Source organism: Alligator mississippiensis, chromosome 2, assembly GCF_030867095.1.
Source record: "Alligator mississippiensis isolate rAllMis1 chromosome 2, rAllMis1, whole genome shotgun sequence".
NCBI classification, from domain to species: Eukaryota; Metazoa; Chordata; order Crocodylia; family Alligatoridae; genus Alligator; species Alligator mississippiensis.
The window spans coordinates 91,356,681-91,372,303 of NC_081825.1; the positions used below are offsets into that span (position 1 = coordinate 91,356,681).

The window sequence follows — 15,623 nt, forward strand, 5'->3', positions numbered from 1 at the left end:
AATATGTTTTACTAAAAAAATGGTGCAGAGACAAGTGCAAAGAAAAAACATGGAACAAGCAAACATACAAATAGAAAATGGAAAATGACTGGTTAGCTTCAATACTGCAGAAAAGGACCTGGGAGCTACAGTGGACAGTAAGTTGAATATTGGTCAATACTGTAATATTATTGGGAATAAAACTAATAATATCCTGATGTACTAACAGGAGACACAAGTCTCAGGAAACTATTCTTTTGCTCTGTTCCACCCTGGGAAGGCCTCACCTGGAGCACTTTCCAGTTTTTAAAAAAAGAGGTGGACAAACTAGAAAGAGTCCAGAAAAGAGCTACCCAAATAATTAGAGGTCTAGAAAACATGATATACGAGGGTTGGAGGAACTAGGATTATTCTACAGGAGAATATTTGAGAGAAGTCTTGGGGGGAGATTTGATGGAAGCAAGATTTGTGAGGAGAGGTAATAGCTTTCTTTGGACCAATCCTGTGTAGCCAGAACAGAGAGAAGATGAGCTTTCAGGCTTCAAATGCCTTTCTGAGAAAGATGTGACTGGTTTTTTCCAGTCTAAGATAAGTACAAGTTAGAACAATTGCTTTCACTTTATCTAATTATGTTAATGAATATGACTGCTGAAGGGGAAGCTGGCAATCATTACTTGTGAAGCAAAAGTAATTAGCAGTTGTAAAGGTTAGAAATAGCCGTAAAGCCCATGTCTCTGTTAAATATAACCAAAATCCGTAAGCGTTGGCATCTGTTAAAGTTATGTATTTCTGTTCCTACGTGCATTGGTACATTTCTTTCAGGACAAGAGATGCAAGATCGTAGACTGGGTAGCTGTGTCATGAAAGGTGTTCTCCAACTGGTGTGGGTACTTCTGTCTTTTATCAGTATTTTCTGGACTCATTCTGGATCATAGCATTTGTTTGGTTTAATCAGGAACATTTGGTTCATTGGATAAGATTTAATACACTTTGTGATAGTATCCATGGAGTCTGATAGTTTGTTGTGAGGTGTATTGATCATGGTGGCAATGGAGATGCACTGGCATTTTGCATGTATTATTTTGTCATAGTCTGGTTCTATTTTTTGTGTGTTGGTCAGTGGAGTTTTCTTTTAATGTTAAATGTTGCAAGTTTGAAGGATTATTTAAAAGCCAGGAGATGGTAAAGCTAGAAGCACTTTTTTCATTGTGTGATTCACTGTGAGTCTAGGTTGTAATCATTTAATTATTTTTTTTACAGGTCCAGTGGGATGGTTTATGACAATCAGGAGTATGCAATTGATAGAAAAAATGGATTATTTTACATTAGAAGTGGGATTTCAAGTATTCTCTGAGCAGATATAGTTGCGTCTGAGGGCCTCGCTTGGGATTACAGCTTTCCTGGTTGGGATTGTTACCCGGGGGGGGGGGGGGGGGAGGGGTGTTGTTGTTGAGGTAAGTGTGGTGACCTTTGGGGGTTTTGTATGTGGTTGGTTATAAAGTGCCATTCTTGATATTGGTCCCAGTAGGAATCTGAAGAAAGAGTAGTAGTTGTTGAAGCTGCAGTAGAAAACAACAAAAGAATCCAGGTGTCCAGCCTAAATGATTATGCTATCTATATATGGAACTGTATTATAGATACAGCACTAGTTTGGTGGTACCTTTTTCTAAAAATTCTTCTTCAAGATAGTTTATGAAGAGGTTGGTACACTGTCAGGGTGAAGTACATCTATGCACCTACAACTGTACCCATGGTTTGGAGAAAATGCTGACTGTTGAAGATAAAATTGCATGGGTGTTGATTAAGTTTATGAGTTTAGAAGTACATTGAGGATGGAAATCAGGTGTAGAACATAGTCTTGTAGGTATTTCAGGTAGGCTATATGGCCTTCAGGTGGGAGATGCTGGTGTATAATGACGGCATTCTCAGGAAGGTGGCTGCATGACATGAATTTTGTTGAGGAAGTCTCTTGCATCTCAGAAAAATGCTTTGAGTGACAAGTGTTCTGGGGAAGGTTTCTGTGAACCCTGATAATACTACTGTGAGATTTGATAATAAATTGAAACATTAAGGGGGTTAATCACACCTTAAGTATAATATGTAGATGGGGCCATAGACAATTCCAATATTACCAGGACTGAGCCATACAGGTGGAACCCAAAAAAAGCTCTTTTTTCCTAATGAAAATGGTCTCATTGCTAGAAAAGCTGAAGCCATTACATCTGAAATGTAGTTTCAGCCAGGCAGAACAGTTTAGGTCATGCCTTGCCAACTTGAGTTTTAATTAAGCTTGTGCACAGCAGGGTGCTGGAATTATTACCACTTTCACACACTTCTGGGTTTGTTAGCAGTTTCATGGGCAGCTCCAAATGAAATACAGAATATAGGTCAAACTGTTCAACACCACCTGTGGCCTCTTTATTAGGAACTGAAAGTTTCAGAAACATTGCTGGCAGTGGGCAAGATAGTTCTGAACTTAAAAAATTTGGTGTTTTTTGTACTGCTGTGCTTTAACATATCAAAACCTGAAACTACACATTTTAAGAGTAACATTAGGCTCTTGCAGTATGAGAAGTGTTCAGCTAAATTTAATCTGTGGTATGACTACATTCTTTGCACAGGAATTTTACACTTGGGATGAATTTGGCCCCATAAATATTCTAGTGTCAAGCAATTATTTCCACTGTCTGAAGCTTAATGTTTATCTTACAATTAAGGCCAAGAATTATAAAAAAGGCACACTAAAAATAAATCATTTGCAAGCACTAGTATGCAGTGAGCAGCTATATATTTACAGCATATTGCATTTTTTCAGAGTTATTATCTGGATTCTGTTTGTTTATATATTTTTAAAGTTGTTATCTGCCCTGTTATAATGGAATGTTCCACCAGAATTGAAATGAATCTCCACACCAGCCAATAAGGATTCCTCCTCATTCTGTCCATGGTTCAAGTTCGCACTGTAACAAATCCATGACCATCCATGGACATCTATGACCTCATGGTTGTCACTGTGGTACAAAGGGTAATTTAGAACCATATATTGCCAATCTTTAAAAAAACATGAGTGAAACCATACGGCTGCCTTCAAAATTACAAAATGTTAATCTAATAATAAATTAAGGGTTTTTTTTTTCTCTCCTTTTCTAATCTTCTGGTTTACATACCTTTGGGGAAATTTTACCCAAGTTTCTCCAATGTGGTGCAATGTTTTTTCAGATACAAAAAGTAACCTTAAAAATATTCATGAAAAAATGTGAGGCTACCCACTGTCAGCCTGGAAGGAAAATTTTCTCTCTTGCCTCTATCCCTTGTGGTCTGATAAGCTGCCAGTCTATTCTTTTGCAAACCCCAGCATAATCACCATCTTGTTTTACTCCTTTTCTGCTTAGGGTATTACACAGATTATTTTACCGCTCTCTGAAATGTTAGGGGGAAGCAAAATGGCTCTTACTCTTTTTAAGCTAGAATAGCTGTACTTGAGTCTATTATGGTGCCCACACTCCACTTGCCTTGCAAAAATAAAACTTGAAGTAACGTGATAGAAATGCTAGGAAAAGAATTGACTAGACTAGTTCAAAGGTCCCTGACAGTCAAGGAGCCAGGGTTTTATTACTGGTAATGCCACTGACTTATGGTGTTCCCTGACAAATCATTTCACTTCTCTGCCTCCTTTTCCAATTGGTTAAAATGTATGGGGGCTTTTAAACATGCTGGGGGTTTAATCCCCAAGGTTTTATTTTATGCCTCCTAAATTGAAATGGTGAGTTTTTAATTGAAACCAGTGGTGACGTGTAGCAGGTGCACGGGGGTTCACATGTGTAGCAGAAAGCCCCCTTTTCCTCTTGCCTGCATTTGCTCTCCCCTCTTTAAATATGTTTTTCCTCTTTGACCTTTTCTTCCTTCCTCTTTCTTTCACTTTAAGATAAGGAATTGTATTTTAAAATTTGTATGTGTGCATTTTGTATCTCCCTGTGTATTTTGGTATTTTTATCTATTTGTGTGCCATGGCATTTGTAGCTTATATTTTATACTCCTCACCTTTCAACTATAAATGTGTTTAGTAACAATGTTAACAAGAGCGGGAGTTAAACTGCCGCTTCCCTGTATGAGGCTGGCCCCTGAAAGAGCGAGTGAATCAGTGATTGAATGTGTAACACTGTAGCAGCAGACAGCAATTAACACCTAAGGAAACTGCAGATCAACCAAGGGAAGAACTCAATAGAAGACAATGTAACAACCAGGAAATCTCTAAACATCACTGATCAAGGGCTAAAAGCCTTGGCCTGAGTTAATCAACACTGGGGACCAACTTTTGGGCTGAATATCTCCAGATCGACCACTCCCAAAGCCCTATTCAAAATTCATCAACGAACTCCCAAACCTGCACGTACATGCGGACAACCCCTGGGGCTGACAGATGCCATCCAGTAGCCACCGAGGGGGAAGTCCCATGAGGGTCAACGACCCCTGGATTGGGCAAACCTGAAAACTGGGGAGTCACCAAGGTCTGCCAAGGACAGATAAAAAGCAGTGAAAAGTGACCCTCAGCGGCGCCCTCTTGATCTCCAACTTGACCAGTCCTGTCCATCACCCGACCTGTCTAGCCAGAAGGACCAGCCAGTGACCCCCTTCTGGAAGATAACATCATGCTGAAAGAAGCCTCAATGGCAGACTCCAGCACCTGTGGGATAGGTATACCTGACTCTTGTAGCTTGCTACTGTGTGTGTGTGTGTGTGTGTGTGTGGGGACCAGCCCCAAGGTTTATGATTTAACTTCATTACAGTGTTTCAATCCACCTAATAAACCAGAATTTTAAGGATCCCGAGTTGGACATTTGTAGCCAACACATGCACCCTCTGAGAGCGCTGGTGCCCCCCCTGACAGCCAGCACTCCTGGGCAGGAGGCACAGCTGAGAGCACTGGTGCCCCCCTGAGAGCACTGGCCGGGGAGTAGGGGTGCTAGGAGAAGCAGCCCTCCTGTGGCTGATTGTGCTCACCTGGAACTGCCAGTGGTGCGCTGCTGTCACTTGTGGGTCAGCAGGATCGGCCACAGGGGGAACCCCCTGGTCAGTGAAATCAGCTGCAGGGGACTCCTCCTCCCGGTTGCTGACTGTCTGCTGGGGGACAAGTGCCCCCCCTGACTCAGGAGGCACCAGTTGCCCATGGTTGAAACCCACCATTTAATTTTTTCTATCATATTACAGAGAGGAGCCTGATCCTTTTCTGATCCTTTTTTTTTGAGGAGCTGGAGTCTACCTGTGGCTGAGGGGCAAGCTGTCAGTGGGCTGAGCAGTCCTGTAGCTACTGAGCACCCTGGGCCTTCCCTCTGCAGCAGCTCACCCCCTGGGGCCACCTGTGTGTGCTGCTAGTGGGCCAGGTGCTGCCCCAGCTCAGAGGCAGCTCTAGAAATTGTGGGGAAGGGCTGGGAGGTATTGCCTGCTGAAGAATTTATGGTCTCTGGGTCCCAATGGATCTGGCCCAAATCATGGCCCGGCCCGATCCAACTGTTCCCTGAGCCTGCCCAGGGAGCAGCATCTGGCAGGCTTCCAGTGGGTGGGCTCAGGGAACAGTTGGATTGATTCAGGTGCTGCCTCCAAGCTGGGGCCTGCTAGCTCAGGCAGCCCTGGGGAGTGCTATCACTGCAGAGGGAAGAACTGGGGCTCCCCGCAGCTCAGGGGCTGCTCAGCCCACTGGCAAATCACTCCCTGGTGGCGGGCAAGGCAGGCAGGCTCCACCAAAAAGGATTGGGCTCCTCACTGCTTCTGCCTTCAGTGTAAGAGTGTGTGTGTGTGTGTGTGTGTGTGTGTGTGTGTGAGAGAGAGAGAGAGAGAGAGAGAGAAGGAGAGAGAGAGAAATGAACTGATGAACTAGACAACTGTCTGCACAATTAAAATATGACAAGGCTCCCTATAAGGGACTGGCAATATTCACTGAGGTGGTGGACTCCCTGGGCATTTATACACATGATTTGTGACAACTCCAAGAGCCGCTCTAATTAAAATGTCCTGAGCATCATGTGTATCAGCATCCCTGTGCTGAAACATGGCAACGGGAGTGTTTTAACTAAAGCTCATGAAATGATCTTTAGTTATAGTGCCCTGCCACCATTTTTCAGCACAGGAACACTGATGCACATGATGTTGGAGTCTGCTGGTAATTAGCATGCTCCAGCAGACTTGATTAATCTGGAGCATGGTAATTACCAGATGTCAGAGCAGCCTCAATACATGTGTATAGGCACTCCCTGTTCCCCAACTCAAAGAGAGTTAAGGATCTTTTCACAGTCAGACAATGTAGGTGAAAGATCAGATGGTAGTGTATAGCTGCTCCACAACCTTGTGAGTAGCCTCCAGCAGCAGCTTTGAGAAGCAGTGCATCTTTAAAGAGGTTATAGTATGCATTTCCCTCAGGGCCAGCCATGCATGTGGGATGCCATAGGCCTACCTTCTCTCATCTCCTTTCAGAGTCTGTCAAGCTACTTTAAAGTGCTCTGTGGAATTCCTGAGCTAACTTAGTCTTGGGACCACTATTGTCTTTGGCTCCTGTGCTGTGGATGCCAAAAACCCTTTCTCAGCCTTGAATATCAGCAGATGATTTGTTCTTGCATCTGTCATTACATAATTCAATTTATCCAGTAATCATGTAAATAACAAACAAATACTGGGTAATAGAGTCTGAAATCATTCAGTCACTCATGACCTATAGAATGTGTTGTTTTTAGATTGCATAAGGAACAGATTTACACAATTGGAGTAATATGTTTCCTGTTGCATCTTTCAAGAACTTCGTAAGTGACTATACCAGAGAAAAATGAAGGCAATCCAGGTAGTCTACAAAAAAACCCCTGTTTTATTCCTGGAAGATCTGCATGCACTTAATTATGGTTGCAGTTTGGGCTATTTTTGTTTCTAAATAGAAATTCAATACCATTTCTCAATATTCCTATTCCAGTGACTGCAATTGCTGTTGGTATTTGGTTTAGTACACGTACAGGTTTTCTGAGAAGAGTAGAGAAAGAGTTCGGAAACTTTTTTTTTTTTTTTTTTTTTTTTTTTTTTTTTTTTACTATTCAAGTGTTATTTTTAAATGCCAATATTTTTCAAGAGATGGTTTGCTTTCCTGTGTTCCCTTGTAGTATTTTCTTTATTAGTAACTTTAACACACATTTTTTATCACAAAAAGGAAGATTCCTGTCTGTGATAGCTCTCAGATTTGTTTTTCCTTCTTTTATAATAACATACCAAGCTATTTTAAGAACTTCAATTTAATATTTTTCTGTATGTTTACAAACACATTTTTAGATTTTTCTTTAAGAGATTGATTTAGTTAGCTTTGCTCAGGATACAAAACATTTGAAATTTCTCCATTGATGTTTTTAAAATGTTGTATACATAAAAGGTGCATCTACATGCTCATTAACGTGCTTTAGATAATGTGCATTAATTAAATCTAGTACCTCCACTGTGAAGTACTAGAAAACGGCGCATTAGCCTATTCTAATGCACATTAGTTAAAGAGCACAGATTTTTAGTGATACTTTTAAAATAGGCTAATGTACATTAAAGTGTACGTGTAGATGTGGCCAAAGAGCCAAAAGTCAGGCATCTGCTGACACTTGGAATTCCCATTCAAATTGGGAAAAGTTGTGGTTGTTCAAGGATTTTATTACTAGGTTACCCGTTTGTATCTGACACGTTAAACAGTAACTTACAAATAAATATATGAGCTCAAATTAAAGTGTCAGTCTTCCTATGTGAATCACACAGAATTGCACAGAATTAATCACACAGAATTAATTTAAGATTGGCAAACCAGTGGGGAAATAAGCAGTAGAATGCCATGCTGATAAGATCTTTAAAAAGAAAAGAGCTTGGTGCCTAATCTAGGAGCAGTGGAGAAGTGCTATAGTGACTTTGGGGAAACCATAGAAGAAAATATCCACATCTTGGGTCTCTTGGGCTAGCTAGGGATCTTTCCTTCGTTAAAGTTTTTCGCAGGATGAATGGATGCATGGATAGATACTCCACAAAGATTACCACACTCTTCAACCTTTTGGCATAGTGTAGAAGCGCTACAGGGACTTTGAAAACGTAATAGAAAATAGCTGAGCAGTCTCTGGGTCTCAGGCTAATGACCGGTTTCCTATTCTTCAAGTTTTTAAGTAATGTTACTTTTAAAATGAATTTTAATTGCAAAAAACTAAATATTCCTGGATAAATATTGGAAAAGATTATCTTGAGGTGTTGTGGAATCTCTCTCTGGAGAATTTTGAGTGCAGGCTGGACAAGCATTTATTAGGGACAATTTAGACAGGGATGTTTTGTCAAACAGAGAGTTGACTTCCTGCTCTGGAAGACCTCCTCCAGTCCCTTCTATTCCTTTATTGACAATCATGTACTATTTTTATAATATTTGCTCCATTTTCCTTTGTTGTGTATTGTACTTGCCACAGCAACACACAGGCTGCTGTCATCTTTTTAGCAAAGCAAGAGCATTCAGGGATCTGTTGTTAGCTGTACCCAGGGGGAGAGAAGCACAGCCACCATTTTGGCACATTCTGTAGCTAGTTTCACAGCAGTAGGGTAGTTCTGGTCTAATTGTTGTCCACTCAGAAAAGACTCCATTAGGGTCTGTTGGATGATATTTGTTAATTTAATTAACAAATCTTTGAAAGCACCAGTAATGTAAAGCTCTGCTGTGTGGTAGACCCAGTGCCTGTTTGCTTCTGGCCTACTGCAGTGTATATCCTCTGTGGCTGTGACCTGTGAGTCTTATATCTGGTGTCTCCAGCTTTGCGGGATTATGGCCCAGATTGTCTGCTATCTGACAAATGGCAGTTGTATAATGCCATTTACTACAGTTTTGGAGACTGTAGTCAGCAACTTGTTGCTAAGTGCAGTGTGGGAGCACTGTCCAGTTCCCCTTATTTTTTCCCTATCTAAACCATATCCAGCAGAGATGGAGATGGGAACTGTTGTTTCACTCTCCTAGAAGCTGTGGCTACCGATTATGATCTTTTCAGACCTTGAAAATATTAACCACAGACTTGTGACAATGGTCTCTGGACAGCCATCTATCCAGAGTGGCTCAAGAGAAGTTAATTCTTAGTGAAGTGGCTATGTCACATTTGGAGATCGAACACATGACTTGGATTTCCATAATACAATCCTAAATGCAGAAGGACGAGGTACTGATAGTCAAGTGAATACTTTTGTCCTATCCTGTAGTAAAAGGCAGTGATTTACCTGCCCCCCCCCACACATCAGACAGATCACTCAGTACTTGTGATAGACACCAAAGAGGGACCAACAGATTATCTATCTGATGTCTTTTGTTAAGCCTTTTGGCCCTGTGGGTCAGATGAGTGGGGTGCAAAGGCTATCTATGGGCCAGCTTGGACTCTGCACCATTCCCACACGCTGGGATGTGACCCTAGAGCCCCACATCACCTCCATGCACCAAGATCAGGGCCCCAGTCCCTGCATTGCCTCCACCCAGCTCTGCATACTGGGATCCTCCATCTAGCCCCACATGTCAAGAATGGGTCCCAGGCTACCCTGCATGTCTGACTTAACATTCAGGGTCATGGCCTGTGGGTCTCCCCATAAACCCATGGGAAGCTCTGCTGGATGAATTATATGGCACTGGGGACTGGATCTGGCTCATTGGATGAGGGTTGAGCACCCCTGGACTAAAGAATATCTTCCAGAAGACAATCTTGACTGGCAATATCAAGAGAAAGAAGAGAATACACCACACCCATATATGGTATAAATCCTTGATAGGAGATGAGGCCAAGAATATCTTTACAATGAAAAAGAGAGAGTTGGGGGTTTTTTAGGCTGAATTCCCTAAGTCCTTACACCAAACAATGTATTACTGTGCTTATATTGATATCTTATATAGAAATAGATATACATATAGAGAGAGAGAGAGATAGATCTCTCTCTCTCTCTATATGTATATCTATATCTTAAATTACCTTTTTCTTAGACAAGTAATAGTGTGGGAATGAGAGGAAAGGGATACGGGGTGTACATACACTTATTCACTTGGGGTGGGGGAGGGAAAATGGTGGACACTGATATGAGGAAGAAGGAAGGATTAGGAATACACAGACTCTGAGGGAGAGAGAGAGAGAGAGAGAGAGAGAGAGAGAGAGAGTGAGAGAGGCAGACAGTTGGGGGTGGGAGGGCTTTGTTATGATAGATAGAGCATATCGTGGGGGTATGCCATGAGCATAGCTTACCATAGTTATTTAGTATGTGACCTTCTAATTCTTATTTGCATAATTCAAATACATTTATTCATGTTAACATTCTTCAGGCTGATGTTAATGGGACAAAAAGTCCCCTCTCAAATGACTCATAAACCCATGCTGAAATCTTTCAGTACAGATGTAAACCCTACTGGTAAATATTGATGGGTGAATCTTAAGGGGGGGTTCAGTGGTTCTTTTTGGTTAATGCATATTTAAAGATTGCCAGAAGCACCTGCAATTCTTGGGTATATAAAACTGGGCTAGCATTGTTGAGTTTTTCAGTGCTTTCCAAAAACAGTAACAATAGAGTTGGTTAGAATTTTTCTTTTTTTAAATGACAATGTTTTTGTAAGAAAAACTATTTTGATGAAATGGAAATTTTCTATTTTGATGGGTGAAGTGAAAAAGTGTATTTTACATTTTTAGACAAACGTCATAAATTCTTAATTTAAACTTAGAATTTTGGTATTTTACTTTATTTATTTTTTCATTTTTATTATGTCAATTTGACTTTCTGAGACAAACAGGCAACTTGATCGAGCAAAGAAGTCAGATGTCTCAATCACCACTAATTACCAGCTGCCCTAGGTAATTATAAAACTAAGGGGATATTTCTACTAATACATCATACATGATACATCAGTTGTAGGAGCAGTGCGTAGTTTATAGATAAAATGAAAAACCATTACCAACATGAAAGAAAATAAAATAATAAAAATATGAAAGTTAAAAATTAGAAAATGAAGCAAAATTGTAAACACAAATGAATTTCCACAGATTCCAGTTTGGGGAAATTCCAAAAATGTTTTTGTATCAAGTCAAATGAAAACAGATTTTAAAATTTTGAAATGTCCATGAAATGGAGTTCTAAATATAACAGGTCTATACTGAGTGTGACTGAAATCATCTTACTGTCACGGCTTTCTCTTTGGAATAGCTTTTTTATCCAAGAACTGTATAATTTCATGCTTGCCTACAAGGGAAAAAAAACAGTCCTCTTTTTCCATCTCTTACACATGCAAATAACTAAAATATGTGATTAATGAATATGTGATTAAAAGGAAGCTACTATACTGATCAAGATGATATTCAACTGCCCAAATCAGCAAGTTAAGCACATAAAGCTCTAAGCACACTTCAGTAAATTATAAGAGTCTTTGTGAAGATTTATGCTATTTTTATCCAGTAGAAGATTTTGTTGAGAAAAAGTTAAGAGTTGTTCTAGCCAAAGATTCTTTTCATGAGACTATGTTCTTTTTAATTCTCTTACCTGTTGTATTGTTTCATACTTTTATTAATGAGCCTATTGTATTGTTGTCTGTATTGTTTTAAATACATTAAAATTGTATGGACTGTTTACAGGAATTATGCTACCAGTTTCTGTGGGATTTTTTTATTTTGTCTTGTTCTTCTTATTAGCAAAGTCTGGTTATTGCATAATTTCCTTTGGAAAAAAGGCTATGTAAATAACTTAAATTTACTGTCCTTTTGTTGCAAGGGCTATGCAATGATTTATCAAAAGGCAGTGCACGGCAGCTGGTTGCAAAACTTCCAGCATACTACTCGTGGTCAGAATTTCCAGATGCCTTGAAATCTAAGCATTTCACATAAATAATTCAATTTCAAGAAACTTCCAAAAGAATCCTGACTGATTGCTTTCCAGCTTACCCGCTAGGCTCCACTAGGAGGTTGTAAGCTAGCATTTTCAAGATTTCCAGTGTCCTGGCTCCTTTAGCCCACCAGGAAGAGTATCAGGAAGATCCAAGGTCTGCCTACCATGTCTCCAGGCTGGTTGCAAAGGAATCTGGGGGTCTTGGAAGCTCAGGCAGCTAAACGCTGACACCGTAGTAGCAAAGTTGAACAGACCCTCTTAACTGAGTCAACAAGAAACTGGTCAGTTTCAATGTTGCTACTCAGTGGGCATGTCTACATGAGATACTTTACTGTGCAGCAGACCAATTTTCTGTGCAGTAAAGAATCACCATCTACACCTGTGCAGCGGTTAGGGCACAGTAGACTATTTTATTGCACTGCTGGATAGTCCTGTCAGATACAAGTGGTATCCAGCAGTACAGTAAATTACTGCACTTAAACACGTGTATAATGGTGATGTTTGGATTAGTTTACCCTGGCTCAAATTGAGTTGGAGTATATTCAATTGCACTAATTGCACATGTAGACATGCACAGTGGTGAACAGGGTAACACGTACAATTTAGTTTGCAGCTGCCACTGCTTTAGGATTCCTAGGTCTGCTGCAGTTCAGAGTGGGCACTCAGAGATACTGGAGAGCATAGTTCATATTGGAAACATGATATCTTGGTGTTTCCATATTAAATACTGGAGGATTTTAGTTTTGTTAACATTTTCATATTCAGGACAAAAATTTAGGATAAAACCTATTTATGATAATTTGGAAATTTACATGAAGCTAATATTCTGGTTCCCAGACAGAACTAACATTTCAATGTTTAAATGTAAATAAGCTCTGGCAGTGACCATTTCCAATCGTTTTGTAAGAATAGGTATGTTACATGAAGTATAATTATATGCTCATATCAAGCTTTACATATATAGTCTTTACTAATCATTTTTCTACAAAAAAGTTCATAGTGTAGCGCTAAACTGAATTTAAGAGATTTAATATAAATCTTGTCAAGCTATTCTAGGTATTTCTTTATTACCTTTAATTTTTATATAATAGAATCAAGCCATAAGAAAAAAAAAACTACATAAAATGTCAACTTGTACAAGGAAAGTTTATATCTACTTCCTAGCAAAGGAGTGATGATTTGGCTTTATTTGTTTCAAGCAAATATCTATCATTATCCACAGTGTATTTAATTTTTCTATAGCTCCATTACTTTGTGACTATTTACTTAGCCTCAAAAAGATATGGATGACTGTCAGGGATGCACATCCTAAACATTGATTAAAAAGGCATTGATTATCTACCTACCACAGTTATCTTCATCAGCCTGATTCCCACAATCATCCACACCATTACAGTGAAGAAGCTGAGGCAAACACTTTGTGATGTTGCCACATGGGAAATATCCAAGGGGGCATGTGATCTCATGTCCAGAATCATGATCTTCCAAAGTGCCACGAACAACTAATAAAAACAAAAAAGAGAATACATTTCTTTAAAAAGAGGCTTTGAACATTTCAGAATTGTTAAGTAATGCTGATAGCTGAATTGTTAGGTTGCATTTGAATGTGAATATCCATGTTACTACATATACCTTTTTTTGCTTTGTGCTTAAACATCACCCTGACAATGTAGGAGGAACTATTACTTTAGCTTAACTCCATTATGATAATGAATGTGATCGCTTAAAACAGTAAGTGGGTAGTAAACCTGTAAAGCAAAGGAAAGTATTTAGAAGTAGTTACAGATAGAGGGAAAAAGCAGAGTTTCTTTAGTTAAACTTAATTATATTAATGAATTAAGCCTTTTAAAAAGGAAAAGGATCATTATTACCTGTGGAACAGAGGTAACAGAAAGAAGTTAACAGAGGGAGCAGTTCAGTTATAATGAGCCATAAAACCATTGCCTGTATTAAGTCCTAGGTTTTAGATGTCCAGTAAAGTTATGAATTTTGGACCAGGTCCATCTTCCCATTCCATTAACATAATGGGGCTAAATAAAAATAATTGTTCTAACTGGTATTTAACTTAGGCTGTACATGCTGTTTTTACAGATCTGAAGAATGGCATCTTGGCCAAGTACAGACACTCAAAAAGCCCAAAGCTGAATTGATTCAATCTTCACAGGTTAGTCTAAGCTGTGTAGATTGAACTAATAAGGAAATGAAGAGACATTCATTTTTGATTATGGAAACACAGCCACATGCCTACAGTGGCTCAAGCCAGAAGCCAGGGGACGCTACAGCATCCTTCCATGCTTGGCTGGAACAGACAGTTTGGGCCAGAGCTAGCCCACCCTACCCTGCAAGGCTGTTTTGGGGGAGGTGCAAAGCATCCTGGGATGTTCGGGGACTGCAAGTTAACTTGAATCTGGAGGGGAGCTGGCACAGAAGTTCAATAAACTGATTTAACCTAAATTGGTTAAGTCTGATACTACATCCATCCAGGTTTATCTTAGACTAGTTTTGGCCATTTTGAAAGCAGTGTATATGCACTGAACTTTTGTTGTGTTACAGATTTGAACTGGTTTCTGATCACTTATACCAGCTTGTGTAACTTCTTTCCCTAGCCTTTGTGCCCAAAAGTTTGACTCTTTAGCCAAGTAGTTGGTCCAATAAAATACATTATTAACAATCTTATTTCTTGCATATTCCCTGGACCATTACAACTATAACAACACTACTGAAACTTAGGAGGAAACTTCTGCACATCACAAGGTAATTAACAATTACTGATATTAGAGGTGTACCAATAGAGATTTTGGGGGCTGATACTGATAGTTGATATTTAAGGAGGCAAATTGGCCAATACCGATCTGATATCTGATACAGCTGCCTCCAGGTGGTAAGTCTGTTGTGGTGGAAAGGGAAGGGGGAGGGAAGGAGTGTGGGGTGCAGATCAATGCCCCCCCATGGCGAGATAGGGAGGGAGGGGGCACGGGCAGGTGCTACCCAGGGAGTATGGGGGCAGGATGGAGGAGCAGCTTGCGGTGGGTGGGGGGGAGGTGGCTCCTGCCACTGCTTGCACCCCAGGATGGCATAGGGGATGTGTGCTCCCTGGAGCTGTGGGGCTGGAGCTGGCTCTGCACAGGGCAGGCTCAGAGTGGGCACTGGCAGTGCTGGGAGAGGCTGCAGCCACCTCAAATTTTGCCGCAGCTCCACTCCCAGCACTTCCACTGCTGCCAGCTGCCTGGCACAGCCTCCGCTCTTCCCAGTGCATGGGTGAAGGCAGGACATGGAGCTGGGCTGTGCCTGGCAGTATGGGGCTGGGAATGGAGCTGTGGCGAAATCTGGGGTGTCGGCAGTCCCTCTCAACACTGCCGGTGCCCGCTTCAAGTCTAGCCCCCACCAAAAAGAGCTGCACAGTGCTGGCTTCAGCTTGCCCCCCCAACCCTGCACATATCTGGGGGCACACTCCCCCATGCCCTCCCAGGGTACAAGCAGGGATGGGAGCCACCCTCCCCCATGAGCCTTGCCTCCATTCTGGGCCCCTACCCCCCCCCCCCCAGGAAGCACCTTCCTTTGCCCTCTCTCCCCCTCACTGTGAGGGTGTCGATTTGCCCCCCTACATCCCTTCCCTCCCCACGTCCCTTCCAACTTACTGGCTGGAGGCCGCTGTCCACGCTGCTGGATCTGTGCCATGCTGCATTGCAGCTGTGTGCAGCATGGGCGTTAATTGGCCAAATTATTGCCTCCATTGGGCTGATATCCGATACAGCAAATTTTCTTTA

The 15,623-nt window shown here is 41.0% G+C and overlaps 1 protein-coding gene across 4 annotated transcripts in view; it reads right to left on the reverse strand.

Moving 5' to 3' along the window:
* The window catches only part of RXFP1 (relaxin family peptide receptor 1), a 102,855-nt gene that overhangs the window by 60,464 nt on the left and 26,768 nt on the right, over nucleotides 1–15,623 (reverse strand). For all 4 annotated transcript variants that reach the window (XM_014593955.3, XM_019481449.2, XM_019481450.2 and 1 more), the window contains exon 2: nucleotides 13,203–13,358. In XM_014593955.3, coding sequence (XP_014449441.1) covers nucleotides 13,203–13,358 — 156 coding nt within the window. The remainder of the gene's footprint in view (nucleotides 1–13,202; nucleotides 13,359–15,623) is intronic.